Source organism: Symphodus melops (assembly GCF_947650265.1).
Source record: "Symphodus melops genome assembly, chromosome: 18".
NCBI lineage: Eukaryota > Metazoa > Chordata > Actinopteri > Labriformes > Labridae > Symphodus > Symphodus melops.
Window position 1 is genome coordinate 12,851,945 of NC_136708.1, and position 19,942 is coordinate 12,871,886.

Genomic DNA, 19,942 nt, shown 5'->3' on the forward strand with positions numbered 1-19,942 from the left:
TGTCCAGATTAGATATCTATTTGAAGTCACTTGTACAGAGGATTTTACCAGATAACATGTCTCACATGCTTTGCTTCAAGGCAACATCTGTACAGCAAACTGCCTATTCTGTGTTATTGATTATTGCGTCTCTATAGGACAAGCTAACTGGGATTAAACAATAGAAGTGGGCTATCAAGGAACAGCAGTGTGATCCAAAGAGAGGGAAGGGCTTCCCTTTGTACACACTTATCTCCTCTTGGACTCAAATCAAGGTTGAGGGCTCGGCTGCATTCCTAGCACATCAGCTGCAAACAGTCAAACGTCTTTAAAAAGTCAGCTGTTTGGACAGCATGGGACTTTCATGTAAGGTGAATTAGCAGTTTACAATAGACACGAGTTATAAAAGTTAAACAGCTTATCAAAGATTCCTATCCAGGACCCTCATTTCGTAATGTAGAGAAGGAGTTCTAGGCTATCCTATAATTATCACACAGTGTCACACTAGTAGAAGCCATACAAAGGGCTGTTACAAAACACTGACATTTGATACACATTTCTAGCTTACTGTTTAGTCAGCACCAAAGTCAAACAAAAAAGAAACCACACCTGAAAAACTAGCCTGAAATAATCTATAGAAAATAAAAGCAAAGGGTGATGTTAAAAGAGCATTGCAGTACTTTAAAAAGCCATGGAAGTCACAAAAAAATGTTCAAGAACATATAATAAGCAGTTTGGTAATACGAGGGCAATAGGGGTATTTATTTTCGAGCTTGCTTTAACCCACGAGGAACTGTCATCAGTTTCCTCATCATGCAACCTCTGGAAGAAAGACTCGGGCTGTATTATCACTCCGCCACAGCTGCTGTTGCCCAATAGAGAGCGGCGGGGAAAGTGGGCTGGGCCGCACCCCCCAGCCTTTATAAAATTCCCTCATACATCCGCCTTGCGTCGCACGTTATAAACAAAGCAACGCTTTTGACACTACTACAAATAGTGCTGTTTGGAAAGATAGAGAGAGAAAGTTTTTTTTGGACCTTTTTTGAGCATTGTTCATATCAAGACAATCAGAAATAAAACACAAGGTAAGTTTCTGCTTCGAATACTAACTTTATTTAATAAAGGACTGGGAGCGTGAGTGCATGTCTGAACACGTTGGTATTCTTTATGGCTTTACAGCATTGATTCAATACAGGATGGTGAGATAGGTTGCCGTTTGTAATGTAATGTCTATTTTATTTCAACAACAAATAATAGAAAAGACCCAACTCACAAATCAAAACATGACGATTTCAAAATGTTTTTGATTTAGTTTGTGCATAAAAATAAGCAATAAACCTGCCTTATTACATGTAGGCTATTTTGCCTGGCTGTTCTTTATGTTTTAGAGGAGGCTATTTATTACATTTCATACTAGTAGTAGCATGAAACAGGTGGGGTTACCTGATCTTAGTTCAACATGCTTTCACACGTGACACAGGCTGTAAGCACACACACACACACACACACACACACACACACACACACACACAAGCTCAGAAGAGACAATAAGCTTTAATGAAAATATTTTCAAACATATTTGAACAATACCTAATTTAAAAATAAATAAAATTGCACTTTATTGCTTGCTTAAACTACAATCTGCCATGTATTCCAGCTTTGTTATCTGATGTTTATGAATTCAATTAAGTGATACATGAGGATCCATCATACAATGAGCAGCAGCAGCTGCTTGAACTACTAATGTTTATCAGTGTTGATCCCCTCAAAACCACCCTGATGTATTTTACCAAGGCACCCACAATTTGATATCTTTTACAATCTCAAAATGTAGGTCTGTGTCAGCTTAGTCCAGCAGGCCTGCTGCTGCGCTGATATTTCAGAACCAGGGATTTGACAGATTAAGTGAGTTCCCAAAGATTAGGGAAGCAATCATTGTTTTTGCAGATGGGAGCGTGTGGATTTAAAACTATATGTAGGAAATGCAGGAAGGATATACTGGCTACGATTCACCCTAAAAAATTCAGACTGGCTGCCCAAATCTAATCAGTCCATATGTTTTCTCTCTTCTCTCGAGAAGAGAGAGTTTGAGCTCTCAGGCTGTTTTGTAACTTGGGTGTTCTGGCTTAAAGTAGCATTTTGTATATCTGGATTTATTTTAGAAAAAGAGTAGACCTGTGTTGTTGTTTTCCATTAATTGCTCAGACCAAATTATCCAGCCGTGGAATTGGAACATTGGATTCTGCTGTTTAGGAAACAACACTAAAACCTATTCCTCAGAAACATGTTTTGTCTTTGCTTAACAGAGTATTGGCAGCACAATTAAGCCATTTATTTCCATGTAATGTTTCAGAAACAGGGAAACTTTCCATTCCATATTTCAGTATAAAGTATAGGGTTTGTATTCTGATTTCAGAACACTCATTTTGGATCCTCCCTCTGTTTCCTGTCCATGATTGCATAACACATTCTCACTTCTGCCAGCCCAAAAGATGTTTCAGTGAATAGTTCGATTTTTTTTTTTTCCCCAAAAATGTGACATTTTCTTAAAAACACACACATGTGCACGCACAGGCGCCCACACACACTGTTTCAATAGGGAATAATCATGTAGGAACTGGTTTGACTTGGTTAGAGACAACATGTGACTGTTGCCAATGACACCCAACCAGTTTGGAGCACAGCCAGTTTAAAGAAAGCCCCCTGCTGCAGCAGCAACAGAAAATCCCTGTGAGAAAAAGACGTACCACAAAAACATCACCTCAACTTTGATTATCTAATATTCAATCTTCTTTGCAGAGTTTTTATTTTTCAGATTTAGCAATCGTTCAAATTTTGTTTACATTCTGAATGTAACATGTAGCATTTGTTCCCATGCTGATCAAGCAGGATTCTACTTCTGTGAAAAGGATTTAGCAAAAGGTTGCATAAGAAAAGTCAAGAAAGCAGGTCTCATATCTCTTGGGATTTGCCTGGGATTGGGATCTTCTGGGGTTAAACTAACACCCCCCCATATGCTATGCTCTTTGGCCAAGTGAAACATTAGCTCAGCAAAGGGACCTGTTGGAGGCACACATCTAGTGTAAACAGCAGGTGACCTAGTTGTCTCAACCAGGCCTGCTTGCTAACAGGCTAAGAGGTGGCAACAGGAACAGAGGAAGTCTGCAGTCTTGTTTATCAGCTAATAAGCTCTCTGGGAGCTTTTTGTAGCCGTGTTTGCAAATAGACTTGAAAACAGGCTTAGAGGATTCCCCCAACATGTTGATGCATGAACTTATTTTTCTCACTTCCTTTTCTAAAAAGTTGCATCATTTTTAAAAATGTGTGAGCTTCTTTGTCATTTCTCTGGAATCTCGGCGGGGGCTGATGTCTTGCCCTTCTTGACAAAGCTCCTGCAGTGTGATGGCGGCCATGTTTTTGGACGCTTCAGCAGAAAAATGAACCTGTTGTTTGATACTCCTCTTCCTCTGTTCTATTGTGAGATCCAGATGGCTCCAGTCTGGCCTCTGTTCTTCAAGACAGAGCAACATGTGTGTACATGTGTTTTTGCATGTGCTTCCAGAGCATTGTTTTTGTTTGTTTATTTCTTTGTTTTTTTGCAGGATGGCTGTCATGTAGGATTTTTAAAATGTAATGAATCACTGACTCTTAAAGACCACCTTTCTCGAAAAAACACAGTTTAGGTCAAAGTTGTTTTTTAAGGACAAACTTAAAGACAAATAGTGCAGATGGAAAACGTCTGGAGGGAGAAAACACAGTGCTTGCAATCAAGCAGAAACCAAGACAAACAGAGCAAAGAGACAGAGTACAGAGGGAGAAAACAAGCAGAGGCATGAAAAGAGGCTGGGTTGTATCGATGGGAACCAGAGTGTCCGTTGCTTCCTGTGTCTGGGTCAGTAAAGGCTGGCTCCTAGGAGCCACCGGTGCCAGTGCACAAAGAGCCCTCTAAACTGGCTTATTGAATTTGCATGCAGAGCTGCAGCCTCAAAAACAGCATCGTTATCGCCTGGATTGTATTCTCACTCAATTCTTTTTTTATTCTACCTGCCTGCCTATTCAACCTGTCTGCTTCTCTCCCTCTCTTCTTTCCTATTTATCTTCTCACTCCCATTTAAAAAACAAATACATTCCCAATGACTAAACAGTTACCAGGGAGGGGCTGCTTTTATTTTGAAACTTGGGTAGTTTGTGAGACTTTATGTAAGTATGTCTCTGTTGTCGGTGGTTCAGGTGTGGCACCATTATGTGGTCTCATGTTAGAGCAGGTCCAGTCCCTGCATGTTCCTGTGCCTATACAGTTGGGTGTGTGCACAGGAGTGTGTTCAGGTCTGTAGTTCAGGTCTCTTTTAATGGACTTTCTGTAGATAAGACATACACCCACCTCAAAGCTCAAACAAATCTGTCATTTTATTGTCTGTCTTACAGCTTGCGTACCCCTGCCACACCTTAAATGAAATCCTTGTTCATTTCAAAAAGCACAATAACACATGTTCTGTTGTATCATTTCAAGCATAGTTTGTTTTAACAGTCTCAAGTCCTGTCACACAATAATTTTGCTGTTCTCTCTGACCTCCAGCATCTGCAGCTCTTGAGATGGACGACATCCAATTTGTTGAGTCCAAACCCCTGCTGGTTGATAGGGAACTGCCGGTATGTTTCTTTTTTTCTTTGCTAAGACTCCTGGTCTGATCCAAGTCAAATAGTGTTTGGAAGTAGTTGTAACAGAAATGCGTTGACGTCCTTAAATATTGCATCGCTCAGCGTTGCGGGATTTATTTCTGAAAAGCTGCTTGTGTGGTTATTAAGTTCATTTGAAGCTTATTGAGAGTTTTGCACAGAAGAACCATGAAGTGAATATGCAGTGCACCACATATATACTTACACATGTACTACATGTCAAGGATTAAAAGGGGTTTTTCCAATCATTTTAACATGATCTAATTCTACAAATTGATGATTTATGTGCAGCACAACTTATAAAGGCAATCTTTGTTGCATTGGTCTCACCCTGCAACACAGAGTTCTGCAAAGAAAGCTGCTAAATTATTTAACATTATAGTCATACTACAGAAGTCATATACATAGGAGAGTTCAGTCACTGGATGACATAATCAGGATATTAGATTATAGCATGTTGCACTGTAATTACATTAGTTTGATATTCTCTGTTTCTTCCTTGCAGGGTCTGAGAGAGGCTGTGCAGCAGCTTGTTGTCAAGGTACGTTCACAGACAAAGACATTGAAAACGAAGAAAAATTATGAACAAACCTTTGTTATGAACTCAAATGAACACAGTTGTTTGCTTCTTATTGTTTTAATGGATTAATTGGACCTACCCTATTTCTGTCCGCAACAGAATGGGACACACCTTGTACAGCATTTGTAAGATAACGTAGTTAATGTGCACACACATATTCATAAGCAAACACATTCTGGTTGGTATGAGGATGCTGCTAAGTCTGGGGGCCTGTGAGCACCCTGGCCAACACTCAGTCTATCACAGTCCAGTTTTAAAGCTACTTGGCATTGTCTTAAAGGTACAGTGTCAACATTTAGTTTATAATCTAAGCCATTTTTCAATAAATGCATTGACCCTTTTCTCAAACATGGACACTACGTCAATGTGTGACGTCTGTTCAGCTCTTTCACCAAGCTGACTCAGTCTCATCAAAGAACTAAAAAGGCCTTTAAAGCTCTGTTGACTTACTTTGGTGTCACGCTGCCAAGTAAGACGACCTGAGGGATCCAGGACAAGTGTCCATTACACTTGAGTTTCCAACAAGCAGAGCTTGTGGGATTCAATGAGGGTGATAAAATTGGGTGTTGTAGCCAAAAATTCAGAAATCTTGCACAAACACTGGCACACCTATACGTCGCTCCTCCCACACTTGAGTTGAGTAAATGCATACACAGGCATTTGGAGTAGGACGTGTGCAACTCGGCACGCACACACAGATACACATGTCCCAACTGCAGGATTACCTCACCGTGTACACCACGCACTTTGTTGCGTATCAAGTGGAGGCAGGGGATGGACAGAGTGAGGGGAATCCTTGGTTGTTAATGTTTACATAAGTCATTAGGTTAGAAGCACTCTTTGACCTTCCCATCTAAGATGTGAAATCCTAGAGGTCAGCAGATGTTTGCTTGACTCAACCAGAACTCAAACAATTTCCAAAGTATTTTTTTGCTTAAGATTTTGAAATTGATGGTTGTATGATCGCATAGTTACACAATCATAATCATAACAATACATATTCAGTGTAAAAGCTATATTTTATAAACATCAGGTTGATTTTAAGAGTGTTTATGTTCATTCATAATTATTTTCAAGTTTTTCTCAATTTTTTAACTTTATTCGTCAGTGACCATGCCCAATTAAAACATAAATGTAACTATTTGATGCATTGCACCAGAGTTAGCATTAGGCTAATTTACATCTGCAGTCCCTTGGACAGGTACCAAAATAACATATGTAAAAGTATACATGAAATGTACTCTCATCAGGACATATTCCACACAAAAAAATACAATACTGGCCTATAATTAAATTGTAAACAACAATTTCAAAAACTATATATACATTTTTTAATGTTATTGAGACTTTATTAGAATTACATATTCGGGGTGCTGGTAGCGCAGTGGTTGGTGCGCATGTCCCATGTATGGAGGCTGTAGTCCTCAACGCAGGCGGCCCAGGTTCAAATCTGACCTGTGGCTCCCTTCCTGCATGTCATTCCCACCCTCTCTTCCTGATTTCCAACTCTATCCACTGTCCTGCCTCTCCAATAAAGGCACAAAAGCCCATAAAGAAATTCATATTCTTTCTGTTTTGCTTCCAGTTATATACAGTATATGTCGGTGGGTTATAGGCCATAGCAATCAGTTCATAAAACTCTTCTCAGATTATGTATTGTATTAAGCTTAATTGACTTTGTTTTGCTCTTTAGCCTTTAACAACATAGTATTACTGAATAATAATAGCAGTGCATTTATTCAGCCTGTTTTCCTATTGGTGCCTACTCATTTACCAATGGCCCTCTGTCTGACATTGACTGATCCAATTTAGGGGATCGCTTCATCTAGAGTTAGCTTGTTTTGACCAGCCTGCAAAGCACCATGGGAGGCCAGGGGCTTAAGCCAACTGGTAAGCAGTGGGGGTATAAAACTGAGCGTTCAGAGCGGAGCTCAACAATTTCTAAGGCTTACCAACATTTGGATTTATAGCTCAGGGAGCCACTGGTAAAACACTTTTTGGGTTCCGAGCAGCATCAAACTTGTCTTCTGCAGACATGGTTCTAGAGGATTCTGATGTGGAAATGATTGTGACTGAGATTGAAGTCAGCGTGAGTACACTGACGACTTTATTTGCACATTTGGTCTCAGTAATTTTTGGAGGATTTGTTGGCTTATTCTCCTTGTTAGCTAAACGATTCTGTTAGAGTTGTCAAACAAGTGAAGACACTGGATAGAACTCAAAAAGGTTCAAATTTATCATGTTTGTTGTGTATTGGTGGAAATGATGAGCACATGGACGATCCTTTTTTTTGGATAAAAAATTGTTGAAAAATAAGGGTCAGCATTTGAATGGCATTAAGAGGATTTCTACAATTGGATTAGGGAGTAATGAACCATTTGGTTAATTCCTCAATTTGAACAGAGGTTAGGAAGACATTTGAATTGCAATGTTAAGAAGATGTTTGAAAGTCTGAGGAAACAGTCTTATGTTCCAGTGTGGAAATGAAATACTCACTTATGTTTAAAAGCAGAATTCATTTTTACTAAGAATTTCGGTTAAAAAAAAAAGATTCCCACATTTGATACTTAGTTTGGTCTTTTTTTTCTGTCATAGGAGCATGATGTGGAAACTCCTTATGGAAGAATCCATTGTACAATGAAGGGCATCCCCAAGGGTGACAGACCAGTGATCCTAACCTACCACGATGTTGGACTGAACCGTAAGCCTGGCTCATTGTTTAACTCTACATTGGTGAAACATCTACTGATATGGCTAGAGACTCAAGTGTTTTGAATTATTGCATCTTGCCACAAAACAAATATCCCCTAGAGAACTGTCTCTAAAGCCGACTAGTTTGCTGTATTAATTTAAAACAAAGCCTTTTGCATTAAAGAAGATGACCTACCATAGCTAATGTATTGTTTGTCTGCTATGAAGAATTGAAAGTCACAGTAAGCAAGATTTAGGTGGGCCAAACAGAATTAATAGGCGTTCACATTTAAAATAGTTTTACTAAAACAACTACTTATATCTCCTCTCGAATGGGACAGATGTATTTCTGATCCATTGATTACTAGTTATACAACTCTGATATAAATAATGTGAATGTTTTACCCTTTTCAGTCATCCTTTTTTTTAAATCTGGCCTTTTAAAAGAGTTGATAATTACGGTGAGAAAAGTCTTCTGAGCTTTATGTCACTTTTTTAAGATGGCACTAGATGTGTCAACGACTCACTGCACTTACAAACACAAACCCTGTCAGATTGTCACATTCAGGTTACTCTCGGTAAATCCTGAAAGTCTCACTAGAATCCCTTATCCACCTCCACATTCCTTTGCCAGACAAAACCTGCTGGAACACGCTCTTCAGCCATGAGGACATGGCCGAGATCATGCAGCATTTTGCTGTGTGTCACATTGATGCTCCCGGGCAGCATGAAGGAGCCAACACCTTTTCCACTGGGTGAGCCAGACACACAAGCACACGCACACACACACACACACACACACACACACACACACACACACACACAATTGTCTGTGACCTTTAATTGGACAGCTAAATCAGTGCGGATGTTCTTAAGGCGACCTAATTTGACAAGTGTGCTTTAGATGAAGGTCTTTACCTTGTTCAGCCTAATCTCTGTGCTTTGATTTGCTGAACTCTTAAACTGATCGTGATATGGAAACAGATAAGAAAAACAAAAACATAAAAGGCTATTATATGCAGCGACAAGAAGCAATAAATCTAGTTAATAATTTTGCATTTTTCATTAAATTATAAAATAAAAGTTGGAACAATATGGGCTTTGTTTCCTAGATATGAGTACCCGTCCATGGACCAGGTTTCAGAAACCCTCCCATCTGTGTTAAAGCACTTTGGGTAAGTTGAACTGCAGTTTTTAATCTGACTTTTACACACTTAAATTAAAGATATTTTCTAACCTGTTGTTCTAACAGTAGTCCTTTATGTCCTACTGCAGACTGAAGAGTGTTATTGGAATGGGCATTGGAGCCGGGGCCTACATTCTGACCAGATTTGCTGTAAGTCTCCCCTCTTCCCCTCACTCAGGATTAATAATTATGGGAGTTTTAATCATTTAAGGATTACCAGAAGTGTTTCTTCTTATTGCTGATTTTGGCGATGAAACACAACTTATTGCTCGAGCCTGCTGAGCCATTAAAAGTCTCCGGAATGTTCCAGATCAGCTCAACACTAACACTGTGCGCTGTCGGAAGCCTCACACTATGACACAAGGCTAACAGAGATCCAACTTTTAACTCCTTGCTGCAGCTCTCTTTATAGTTTAACAAAAAATGAATATAAATCATTTGACAGGGAGAACTGTGTAAAATAAGACCATGTTTCCTTAAGGGGTTTGTACACATAAATAACATGTTACATACAGGTCACACAGAGTACGGCAGAAAGTAAGCTTCCAACAAGACTTGAGTGGGAAAAAAAACCTCATGGATATAAATGTTAAAAGCTACAGTGAGGATAGACTATAAGAAGGACTCAAAATTAACAAATGCCTCTATAAGAACCAGAAAAGCAACCAAGACCATAAGAAGAATTATTATTATATTTAACACATGAAAATGTTGCTGCAGGGTAAGTGTCAGAGGTAGCGATCAACTTAAAGCTGCCAAAACAGCATTTGTTTAAATTACATCTGCCTGTTCAAAGAAAGCAGGAGGAGGTTCTATTACATTAATTAAATAATAACAGGATAAAATCCACTAAGCTATTTGCTTATAATTTTTTGCTAAAAGTGGCATTGTGTTTCATGAAATGTTCATGATTTGTGTGTTTAGCTGGACTATCCGAACATGGTTGAGGGACTCTTGCTCATCAACATCAACCCGTGTGCTGAGGGATGGATGGACTGGGCTGCACACAAGGTAACACACACAGTGGTTTGAAAATACACAGTTTTACAGAATGACCCTTTTAAAATAATCTAAAACTTGACCAGAAGCAAACAGAAAACTCTAAAAGACTAGAGTTAAAACATTTATTATTTTACATCTCTTTTCAGATCAGTGGATGGACTCATGCCATACCAGACATGATCATCAGCCACCTCTTTGGAAAGGTACACATTAATATGATGCATGATGATGGTTGTGTGTGTTAGCATGTTGTTAACTAGCTTTTATTGGTATATATTGCTCAATGAGTTACAAAGATTTTGTATTTGGTTACCACAGGAGGAGATCCACAACAATCCAGACCTGATAGCAACATACCGCCATCACATCCTCAACGACATGAACCAATTTAACCTGCATCTCTTTGTCAAGTCCTACGAAAGGTAAACATTTTGTTAATATTTGTCTTTTACATATGAGACTTTTTAGGGCCAACATTCACTAACACACTATGTACAACCAAAAATGCAATTGGTTTTAAAATCTTTACTTTGTAATTAAGGAAATTTTGGATCTGTTTAAGATTGTTCATAACATGTCTCATTCTGCAGTCGAAGGGATCTGGAAATTGAGAGGCCAGTCCCTGGCAGTAACGTCAGAACCCTCAAGTAAGTTGTCAGTAGCAACAATGAAAATATCAACAAAACACTTAATATAAAATGTAATGTACTTATGTGTTCGGCTGTTTTGTAATTTTGTGTTTCTTTTATCCAGGTGCCCATCTCTGCTGGTTGTTGGTGACAGTTCTCCTGCTGTGGAGGCTGTGGTGAGTTCAGGCGCAGAATTCACACAGACATTGTAAACAAGCCTTTAATGCTAATCATTACACGTCCCACTCTAGTTAACCGGGCTAACATGTACTTAATGTGTTTGAACTATGGTCAACCATTTAAACCACAAAGAGACGCTAGATTAAACGCTGAAGGACAGCTGTCGAACATGACTGATACAAGAACAAAGTTGAGATCAAGTGATGGAGAAAGGTTTTAATATGTGACCGACGCAAATCTGCTACGGTGTGTTAGCATAATAAGCCAAAGCCAGGGTTGATAAGCTATGCAGTTATGTTAGGTATTTTAAATGCATTTTAGTTATATCTAACTTACAATTCAGTCTCCAAAAATTAACATCAAAAACAACTAATTAAAAACAGACAATGCATAAACTATTTTAAGAAATAATAATGACATGGATGTCCAGCAAAAAGGACAAATAAAAGGACAAATAACCTCCCATCCCCTATCTATCTTACAACTAGTTTTTTAGATCTGAAACTCTGGTTAAATTAGGATTTTGATGGTGCATTAGGCTGCGAAATAAACGTGAGTCCATTTTAAACTAAAAATATAGGTTTTCAATGTTTCTTTGCTGAACAATCTTGTGTGTACCCACAGGTTGAGTGCAACACTAAGCTGGACCCAACAAAGACTACCCTCCTGAAGGTAAAGTGTTTCTCTCCACCTCCCCCTACACCCTACCCAATATCCTCATACTGATTATATTAGCCTCCATGGAAAGGCGTCAGCTGATAAGATTCCAGTGAGTCAGCTATTACCTGGTGACACATTAACCAGCTGTTTAAGAAGCTGAATGTGTCCATGCGTATGCATGATGTCTCTGCAATCTGCTGCAGCTGACCTACTTTCTTATTTTACCTATGGCAACCTTTTATGATCCACAACTGAAAACAAGTCGCTATTAGTGCTAAAAAGGGCGTCATTCATTGTAGTTAAATGTTCAGGATCTGGAGGAACACTAATTAAAGGTTACAGGGACAAGGTGTTCAAATGGGACATGTTAAGTTTAATGGCGTGTGTCCAGTGGTGTGCAAAAGTATAAGCACTACTATGCAAAACACTAATTGTGTTTTTTCTTCTTCTCCTCTCTTCAGATGGCTGACTGTGGAGGCATGCCCCAGGTTGACCAGGTGTGTACATCTGTGTTTATGTGACAGAAACGGAAAAAGCTCGACACCAGACAGGGCTGGATAATCGTGTGGATGCCATAAGACGGTTGCACTTAAGAGCATTAGCAAGTAGCAGACATGAACCATGGTTGTCAGGTTGTAATCCTCTGCCTTGTGCAGTGCCTGCTCACAGCAGCTGTCATACCTCAGAGCCTGAGCAATAATCTGCAGGATGACAAATGGAGTATGTCAGTGTTATGTAAACAAGTGTGATAATTAGTGACAGGAGGACTGATTATCACCTTCTTTTTGTCTGTCTTTTCTGCAGCCTGCAAAACTGACAGAAGCTTTCAAGTACTTCATCCAGGGCATGGGATACAGTAAGTACTCATTACATGCAGCGTTTGACTTTAAAAAGCACGCCTTTAACAGGACTGCAGTGTTATCATATTGAAAATATGGCTTTTTAAAAAAACAGATAATTGTGCTTAAAAAGTTCCAGTTTGGCGTTTATTGTTTTAAAAAAAGAGTTTTCTGCCACCTTGTGGTTAAATAAAGAAGTTTGGCCTCATGTTCTCCTCATTCCTCCTTTAGTGGTGTTTGGTAAATGACTCTCCACAAGGGTGTATCTTGAACTAGGCATTGGGTTGACTGATGTTTTTTTTTTACAGAAGTGTAGTGTGCGGAAACAGCGTAGAAGAAAATGATGATTTTACTAAGAATTTACTTACTCTGAAAAAGAAACCGTTCAATTTAAAGTAGTTTAAAATGAAATGAAAAACACTTTAAATTCATTAATAAACTAATTTTAGTTAGCTGTATGTGAAACTGACTCAGACTAATACTGAAGCCTCTATAACCTACATCGTCAAACGAGACTCTTAGCTACAAGATTATTTCTATGTAGTACCTTTTACCTGAAACTTCTGCCACTGGGTAGGTTTTTGGAAAGGCTTTTTGCATAACAGTGAAGAAATATTATTTTTGTACAATCATCATTACAAAGATAACCGGTCAGTGAAAGAGAGAAAGCTGGCTGAAATATTTTGGCAGTACATACTACTTACAAGACAAGAGCAGCTAACATCAACACAGAATGTTCCGCACAGGAGCTTGAAGGTGTTCTAACATTAAATATTCATTACTAATTTGTCAAAGTGTGTCTTAACTTAATCCTCTTCCTCCTCTCCCCTCAGTGCCCTCGGCCAGCATGACCCGCCTGGTCCGCTCCCGCACCGCCTCAGGCTCCAGCGTCACCTCCTTTGACGGCAACCGCTCACGCTCACACACCAATGAGGGCAGGCGCAGCCGCAGCCACACAGCCGAAAATCAGCGGGCTCGCTCCCACACAGAAGGCTCCATGGATGGCACGGCCAATAGCAATGTGGACCAAGCCGTGCCCAAGTCCACCGAAGTGTCCTGCTAAGTGAATCAGCAACTCTCCAGATGCCCTGAAAACCTGTCCGGGTCTCTTCGGTTCGTGCTGCGCTGCCTCTAAACGACACCTGACACACACATTCCTATGCACACACACACACACCGATGTAGAGGGGGCACTAAAATAGCAAACCTGGGATTGTAAAAATGCATTTGGACACTCACCTGCAGATTTTGTAGTGCAACTGAAATGTCTCATTTGTCTTTCTAAGGGACTAAAACACATCTCTGATAGGAAATTTGCCCGAGCACCTTGGTGTAGTTTGGGGCAACGCAGCGTCTGGAAACACAGAAGCAGAGAATGTCAGAGAAAGCTGTGGCTACAAATACACCAGCTTGTACATTTATCTCTCATAATCTCATATACCGTACTTATAAAAAACATTTTAATTTTCATTTCTGTGTTTCCTCATCTGGTTTTTATCCATTTTGACCACATTGACGCAGCTTTCTCAAAATGTAACTGACTGTAAATGACTGTTTTCTGTTCTTACTGTAATTTTTTTGATCATTTACTATTCCTTTTCCATGTTTGAGGTTTTGTTGTTTTGTGCGTAGAAGCAGATTTGTAGATGTGGAAAGGATGGGGAGGCACTGGGATAAATAAAACTGGCAGTTTGCTTTGTATCTTTGAAAATGAAGGGACAGACTTCAGGTGTGTCATTCATACACAGCAAATACAACTTGTATTTTACTATGTCCATTATCCAAAACATTTCCTGTAATTTTAACAGTTCCCTGTCAGCTGACTTTTCAGGAATCTTTTTTTACTACATTCCAATAAGACTGTATGCTTTTATTGTAAATCAAAACTCAGCCTGAATCTGAAATCCAAAATCTTTTGTATCTTATGCTTTATTAATGGGTCATGGCTTCTGACAAAACTTTTTTTTATGAGGATTTCTATGCAATCAAGCTCAAAGGAACAAAGATGTGCCATGGATTTGTTCATTGTAGATGTGGTAGTGGGTCTTTGAGCGACGTGATGGCTCCACATGTTAACATGAGGCTAGCTGTAGGACTTACCTTACACTTTCTGCTCCTGTAGTGTACTAAGTTGCACGACAGCAACGCTTTGCTTTAAAGAACAGCTGCTTTGTTAAGATGCTATTCAAAACTGTCTAATGCTGTAGAAAAGCATTATAATGACATCACAGTTTGTATTTATTATAAAAATAATAATAAAAAAACCGTGTAACTGAGCTTGCCTTGTCATGTATTTATTGCATATTTTAACACATGAGCATAAAATAAGGCTTTGTCTTTTACATTTTGGTCCATTTTTTCCTTTTAAACAAATCAAAAAGAACAGATTATGATATTTAAAGTAAACTATATACAGAGAATTATCATCTACCTGTAAGTTAATGTATGGCAGAAATATTATTATAAATCAAAAAGCTCCATAAATAAGTTAAGCCTTCAATATTTTACACTCTTTAATTTTTTTTCTTTGTGCAAAACAGTTTTTAAAATATTTGACAATTTAGAATATTTACACATTTTCCAATAGGAAAAAAGACAATAAGAAAATCCCTTTTACTTTAACACACACATCACAAATACATATTATTGCAAACGACAAATAGATAAGGTTTGTTCTGGATGCTCCCGAAGGCAGGGAGCATGTCTGACACCTGTTAGTTCACGACTTCTGGGTAACCGTAGTAACTTTCCAGCTCTGCAAAGATATCGTTGGGATTTTTGCAGCTGAGGTTGCAGAAGCAGGCCTGGACCCACAACATCTTCCAGGTGAACCCAGACCCATTAGGACACTCGAAGTCTACGTCGATGGTTTTGGACTTGTATGGGATACAGCAGCGCTCATCCATACAGACGCCGCAATATTTGGGCCGGTACTGCTTCTTGCTGGTGCAGCCAGAGATGGTGAAGTTTGTGGGCTGATCTTCCCTGTAAATGTTTAGACATTTTTTTCCCGGCTGATGGAGGAAAGTAGAAAAAAGAATGTAAATCCTGTAGAACCTTTTTAACTTCAGAGTTGGTATGTTTCTTTGGTTGTCAAATGAAGGGCTTACCTTGATGTGTTTGGTGATGTCAACCTCACAGGGCCGTAGGTTGCAGAGACGAGACTCTTTGATAAGCTCACATTGGTCATTGGCATTAGAGATCCTCATGGACAGACCACGGCCACACGTCCTTGAGCAGGGGCTCCATGAGGTAGTCTGGGTAATGCAGTTCTTATGCCAGCTCCTGGTTTCAGCTGGGGAAGCTGGAGAGAAGAGATGTGAGGTAAAATCATGATGTCAATCCAACTTGTACAATATAGATTTAATCAAAAAAGAAAACTAATGCATAAAGTTAGCTGATGATTAAAAAAACAGCCTTATAAGGCTTAGTTATCTACACAACCACTCCTTTTTATGCTGTAACTCATTTTAGTAAAGGAAGAAACTGTATCTTTAACAGGCAATGTTTTATCACATTAGGTTTTACGACGAGCCTGTAATCCAATCATTGATAATAATGCGATCAATGTACCCCTTTTAACATTTTAATTCAGGACTAGCTGGGGACATTTCCTACAACCGTTTACATGCAAAGTCCACGTGTTTAATCTTTAAATTGTGTTTGAGCCGTAATCTGGAACTGATTAGCACCATTACACAACTCAAAGTGATCTCCTTTCACATTATTCCCTTTTCAGCACTGCTGCACTAAAGGAACGGAAAGTGGACAGAAACCAGAAACGCTGTGAGGGCTCACACAAGAAAGTGATTGGTCTGTCTACACCTACACACGCGCACACACACACACACACACACACACACACACACACACCCAAACCTCATGATCCTCCAGAAGTACAAGCTGTCCTCACACGTCTACTCTGATTACTCTGATTGCCACATTCATACACAGTTCTAACAGCAGTAGTCTACTTAGATCAAATCCTATTCATCTACATTTGAAAACTATACATGACTTCTTTCTACTACCAAATATGGAATTGTAAACTTGCCCTTATTTCTGATAGGAAATAAATGAATTAATACTTGACCTTAGAGGCCATTAATGTAAAGATTTTTTATTTACTGGACTCTTAAAGCAGTTCTGTACATGTACAATGTGGTCAACTGTTATAAATGTTCAGAGATCAGAGTTTACACATGAACATAATACAAGAGGGAGTGCTGCCTTACTGAATATTAGTACCCCTACATGTACTGTATATACATTACATCCAAAACATCCTACCCTCTACTGCGTGCCGCGGTGCCGTCTTACGCCCTCTTTTGGATTCATCACAGATCCATTGGTCACAACATTGTCCTTGGACTTTAACCCTGCGCGGGGTTTGGCACCATACCCGTGGAGGCTGGGACTCTGTGCACACGGATACACAGCCGATGGCACCGTTCACACACACGCATTGATATTTACAGCTGGGACTGAAGCTCTGCCCATTACGATAAATCACCCCATCGTGCTCGCAGCCGGTTCCCACCATATCTAACAGTGAGGAATGACAAGAGGGCACATGTTATTGGGATCTGTAAGGAAAACTTCTTTGGTATTAACATGGCTGAACAAAAAAACCCCCACAGCATTAAGAATGCTGTGAGTGACAAAAATATGTTATATACATTGCATTGTTCAGTATGTGTTGTCCCCTACCTTGTACTTTTTTTTAAAGAATTTTAAAGAACACCAGAATTTGTAATACTTAATTTGGCTTTTCACTTAATTTGAGCAGTCTCAACTCAATATATAAGTTGGATAAACAAGCACCAAATCTAATAAAATTATTATTCAAAGTTTTTAACATTTTATTTGTAAATATGTAATACTTTATCTGTGCACTTCCTTGAAGTGTGATATAATTACCCACATGGTTAAACCACAAATAAAGTTGAATTCCAGATTTGGTGTCAAAAATGTGTCAGGAAGTAGTTTTTTTTTCTGAACAATGCACTGCAATGATGCCGACCATGACACTGAAATACACAGCATGAAAATAAAAATGTCCTTTATGTATGAAAGCTGTGGTTTGTTTCAGTAGAGTGACACTTACATGCACACACTCCTTTTTCGTACCTAGGCTTGTCCGAGCTGTAGTCACAGTACAATCCCTTATGGTAGTCACAGGTGTCAGCCTCATTGCACACCTCGCCAACCTGACGGGCGCAGGCCTTACAACAGTCACAGCCATCCATTAGGAGGCTGACACCTGGCGGACAGGCTGGGGTGACCTCAGGACACTTGCAGGGCCACTTGCAGTACTGCGTCCGGTTGAAGAGGTCGGCAACTTGGGTTGTGACTATCGTGGTGGGAGGCATGGTAGTGGAATTTAGGGAGTAGGCCTGGAGAAAGGAAGAAATGTGGATCATTTAAAGCTAAATAAAACACCTAAACTGTGTAGGGCATCATATTTGTAGCTTTTTTTTTTCTTTTTCTTTTACAAAAATTTGGAACCTTTAATTCATTGACAATACAACACAAGTCACACCTCCTATAGCGAGGTAACGTTGTTGTATTTCTACCCTAATCCTGAATTATTTCATATCCAGCATTCTTTGCAAACCTGGTCTGACAAACCTCTATGCCGGCCTGGGTAAAATACATGGCAGGAGCAAACATTCAGTCATGCTGTGCAATCAATTAAACAGAGAGTATAAATAAATGAAACACCCGGTGAGTTAATCCAATTAAATCAATAATGTCAAGTCTTGTATGCGTTTAACACTTTTGGAAGTGTTCCATCCTCATGTTTATAATCTGCAACTGACTGTGCTGAACACTTACAAAATCCTGCCAGTGAAAGTTAATCATCACATCCTTCCCTCTGCTCTGTAAAGAAGCAGATCGCACAGTAAAAAACTCTACACTTTGTCAAAGCAGATGTTTTTACTGAAACGCACCACATGAGCCACATTAACAGCCTGAAGCTCGGAAGTTACTTTTTGAAAAGAGGACGCATAAGTCCAAATAGTGAAAATGATTCCAACAACAAATACCAATTTTTATATTTGAAAAGAATTGTGCATGTTTTAAGAATGTTCCGGAGAAATTGCCATAGAAGATTGTTATTCAATGTGGGATGCATTAAAATGTGATCTCGGAAAGCTATGTATCCCAAATAATTTTACAGAATGCACTTTTTTTTCCTTCTCAAATTAAATAAAGATGCCTAGAAGGCCTATGACAAAAGCAAAAGCTATGCAAAACTTAATGTATTAATGGCTACCGCACATAGATTTGAAAGATAATGTAGATGAATGCCACTGAACCATGCTACTCTCCAGTTACTTCAGCATACAGATATATCAGACTAATTTACAAAAATGATTATCATTATGCTGGTCAAATTCAGCATGATTTTATTTTGAAAGGATTAAATCATTGTGAGGGACTAGCCATTAGAGAAACAGAAGGGACCACCTTGAGCAAGATTACAAGAAGATAACCTGCAAATATTTGTGTTTAACAATTTTCTTTTTGTAAGGTATAGGTTAAGATATGTGTGACACATCTGTGCATTATCTTAATTTCCTGCATGACCTGCAGATACACATTATTTTTTGATGAGGGTTAGTTAATAAAAGTAAAAATAAAATAACATATTTTGTCTAAAATGTCTCTCCAAAAGCAATTGGTGTTTCATAAAGTTTTAAAACAACTAAGGCTATGTATGTAATATGGTGCATGGTATTACATTGTGTTTGAAAATGAGTGTAATTAAATTGTATTCCATAAAAATAAATAATTAATGTGACACATATTAACACCATCCAGAGGCATGGTTTAACGTTTATTACAGTAAATACCTTACCACTTGCTAAATAACTTAAAAAAAATAAAAAATAAATAAATAAATTTTAAAATGGCTATTTTGTAATAAACGATAAAATAATTTTGATCGTGAACGGGTTTTTATTTGCAACACAGGCATCACATTTTTCCAATAGCTTATCCAAATCCCGATAAACAGTTAAGGTAACGGAAGGGCCTGTTGAAAGCATTATTGAAGATATTCATAAAAGCTATTTCTTACATGACCGCTAGGTGGCACTAAAATGCAACAAAGGGTTGAATGTGATGCTGAAGTGATGCCGTTGCCAGCATCTCACACTTAGGGATGATTACTGATTTAAAAAAAAAAGACCCATAGGCTCAATCAGTAACAATGGAAATCGTATAGCCTAATACGTGGAAGGATGTGCCTAGGGGAGGCCAATGAAACCTGAATTTCCCTCGGGATCAATAAAGTATCTATCTATCTATGAAACAACAAAAGGAAAAAGACTATTGAATCATGGAATCATGATCTGGGGGTCATTACAAATCTAGGAGAAAAAAAATCTAGTAATTAAAGCATGAGTTGGGGAAAAGTAAAAGCCTAGGCCTACTTTGCTATATAATAAAAATTATATAGGGCCTATAGCCTTGCTAAATAAAATCATAAATACACCAAAAGCGTTCCAGA

At 38.8% G+C, this 19,942-nt stretch overlaps 2 protein-coding genes across 4 annotated transcripts in view; one reads left to right on the forward strand and one right to left on the reverse strand.

Annotated features, from left to right (window-relative positions):
- The first annotated feature begins 909 nt into the window (after window positions 1-909).
- On the forward strand, window positions 910-14,699 carry ndrg1a (N-myc downstream regulated 1a). 2 transcript variants are annotated; one of them, XM_079367458.1, is made up of 16 exons: window positions 910-1,064; window positions 4,556-4,629; window positions 5,162-5,197; window positions 7,832-7,937; window positions 8,562-8,682; window positions 9,040-9,102; window positions 9,203-9,263; window positions 10,038-10,124; window positions 10,262-10,318; window positions 10,434-10,537; window positions 10,706-10,762; window positions 10,869-10,920; window positions 11,549-11,596; window positions 12,046-12,081; window positions 12,389-12,440; window positions 13,257-14,699. In XM_079367458.1, exons 2-16 carry the CDS (start codon window positions 4,573-4,575, stop codon window positions 13,484-13,486), a joined length of 1,167 nt encoding a protein of 388 aa, XP_079223584.1. In that variant the 5' UTR covers window positions 910-1,064; window positions 4,556-4,572; the 3' UTR covers window positions 13,487-14,699. The 2 variants fall into 2 exon arrangements, with proteins under 2 accessions (XP_079223584.1, XP_079223585.1); XM_079367459.1 differs by lacking the exons at window positions 910-1,064; window positions 4,556-4,629; window positions 5,162-5,197 and adding an exon at window positions 7,118-7,325.
- Window positions 14,700-14,701: 2 nt separating this feature from the next.
- The window catches only part of ccn4a (cellular communication network factor 4a), a 31,441-nt gene continuing 26,200 nt past the window's right edge, over window positions 14,702-19,942 (reverse strand). For both annotated transcript variants that reach the window (XM_079367460.1, XM_079367461.1), the window contains 4 exons: window positions 17,531-17,819; window positions 16,714-16,968; window positions 15,534-15,727; window positions 14,702-15,437 (listed from right to left, as the gene is read on the reverse strand). In XM_079367460.1, coding sequence (XP_079223586.1) covers window positions 15,138-15,437; window positions 15,534-15,727; window positions 16,714-16,968; window positions 17,531-17,819 — 1,038 coding nt within the window. In that variant the 3' untranslated portion in view covers window positions 14,702-15,137. The remainder of the gene's footprint in view (window positions 15,438-15,533; window positions 15,728-16,713; window positions 16,969-17,530; window positions 17,820-19,942) is intronic.

What these genes read in the sequence shown, in the direction of transcription:
- ndrg1a (XM_079367458.1), top strand. Translation starts at nt 4,573, where the DNA reads ATGGACGACATCCAATTTGTTGAGTCCAAACCCCTGCTGGTTGATAGG. An exon ending in ACATTCTGACCAGATTTGCT is followed by an intron (nt 9,264 to 10,037) that starts GTAAGTCTCCCC and finishes TTGTGTGTTTAG; the next exon opens with CTGGACTATCCGAACATGGT. An exon ending in TTTGTCAAGTCCTACGAAAG is followed by an intron (nt 10,538 to 10,705) that starts GTAAACATTTTG and finishes CTCATTCTGCAG; the next exon opens with TCGAAGGGATCTGGAAATTG.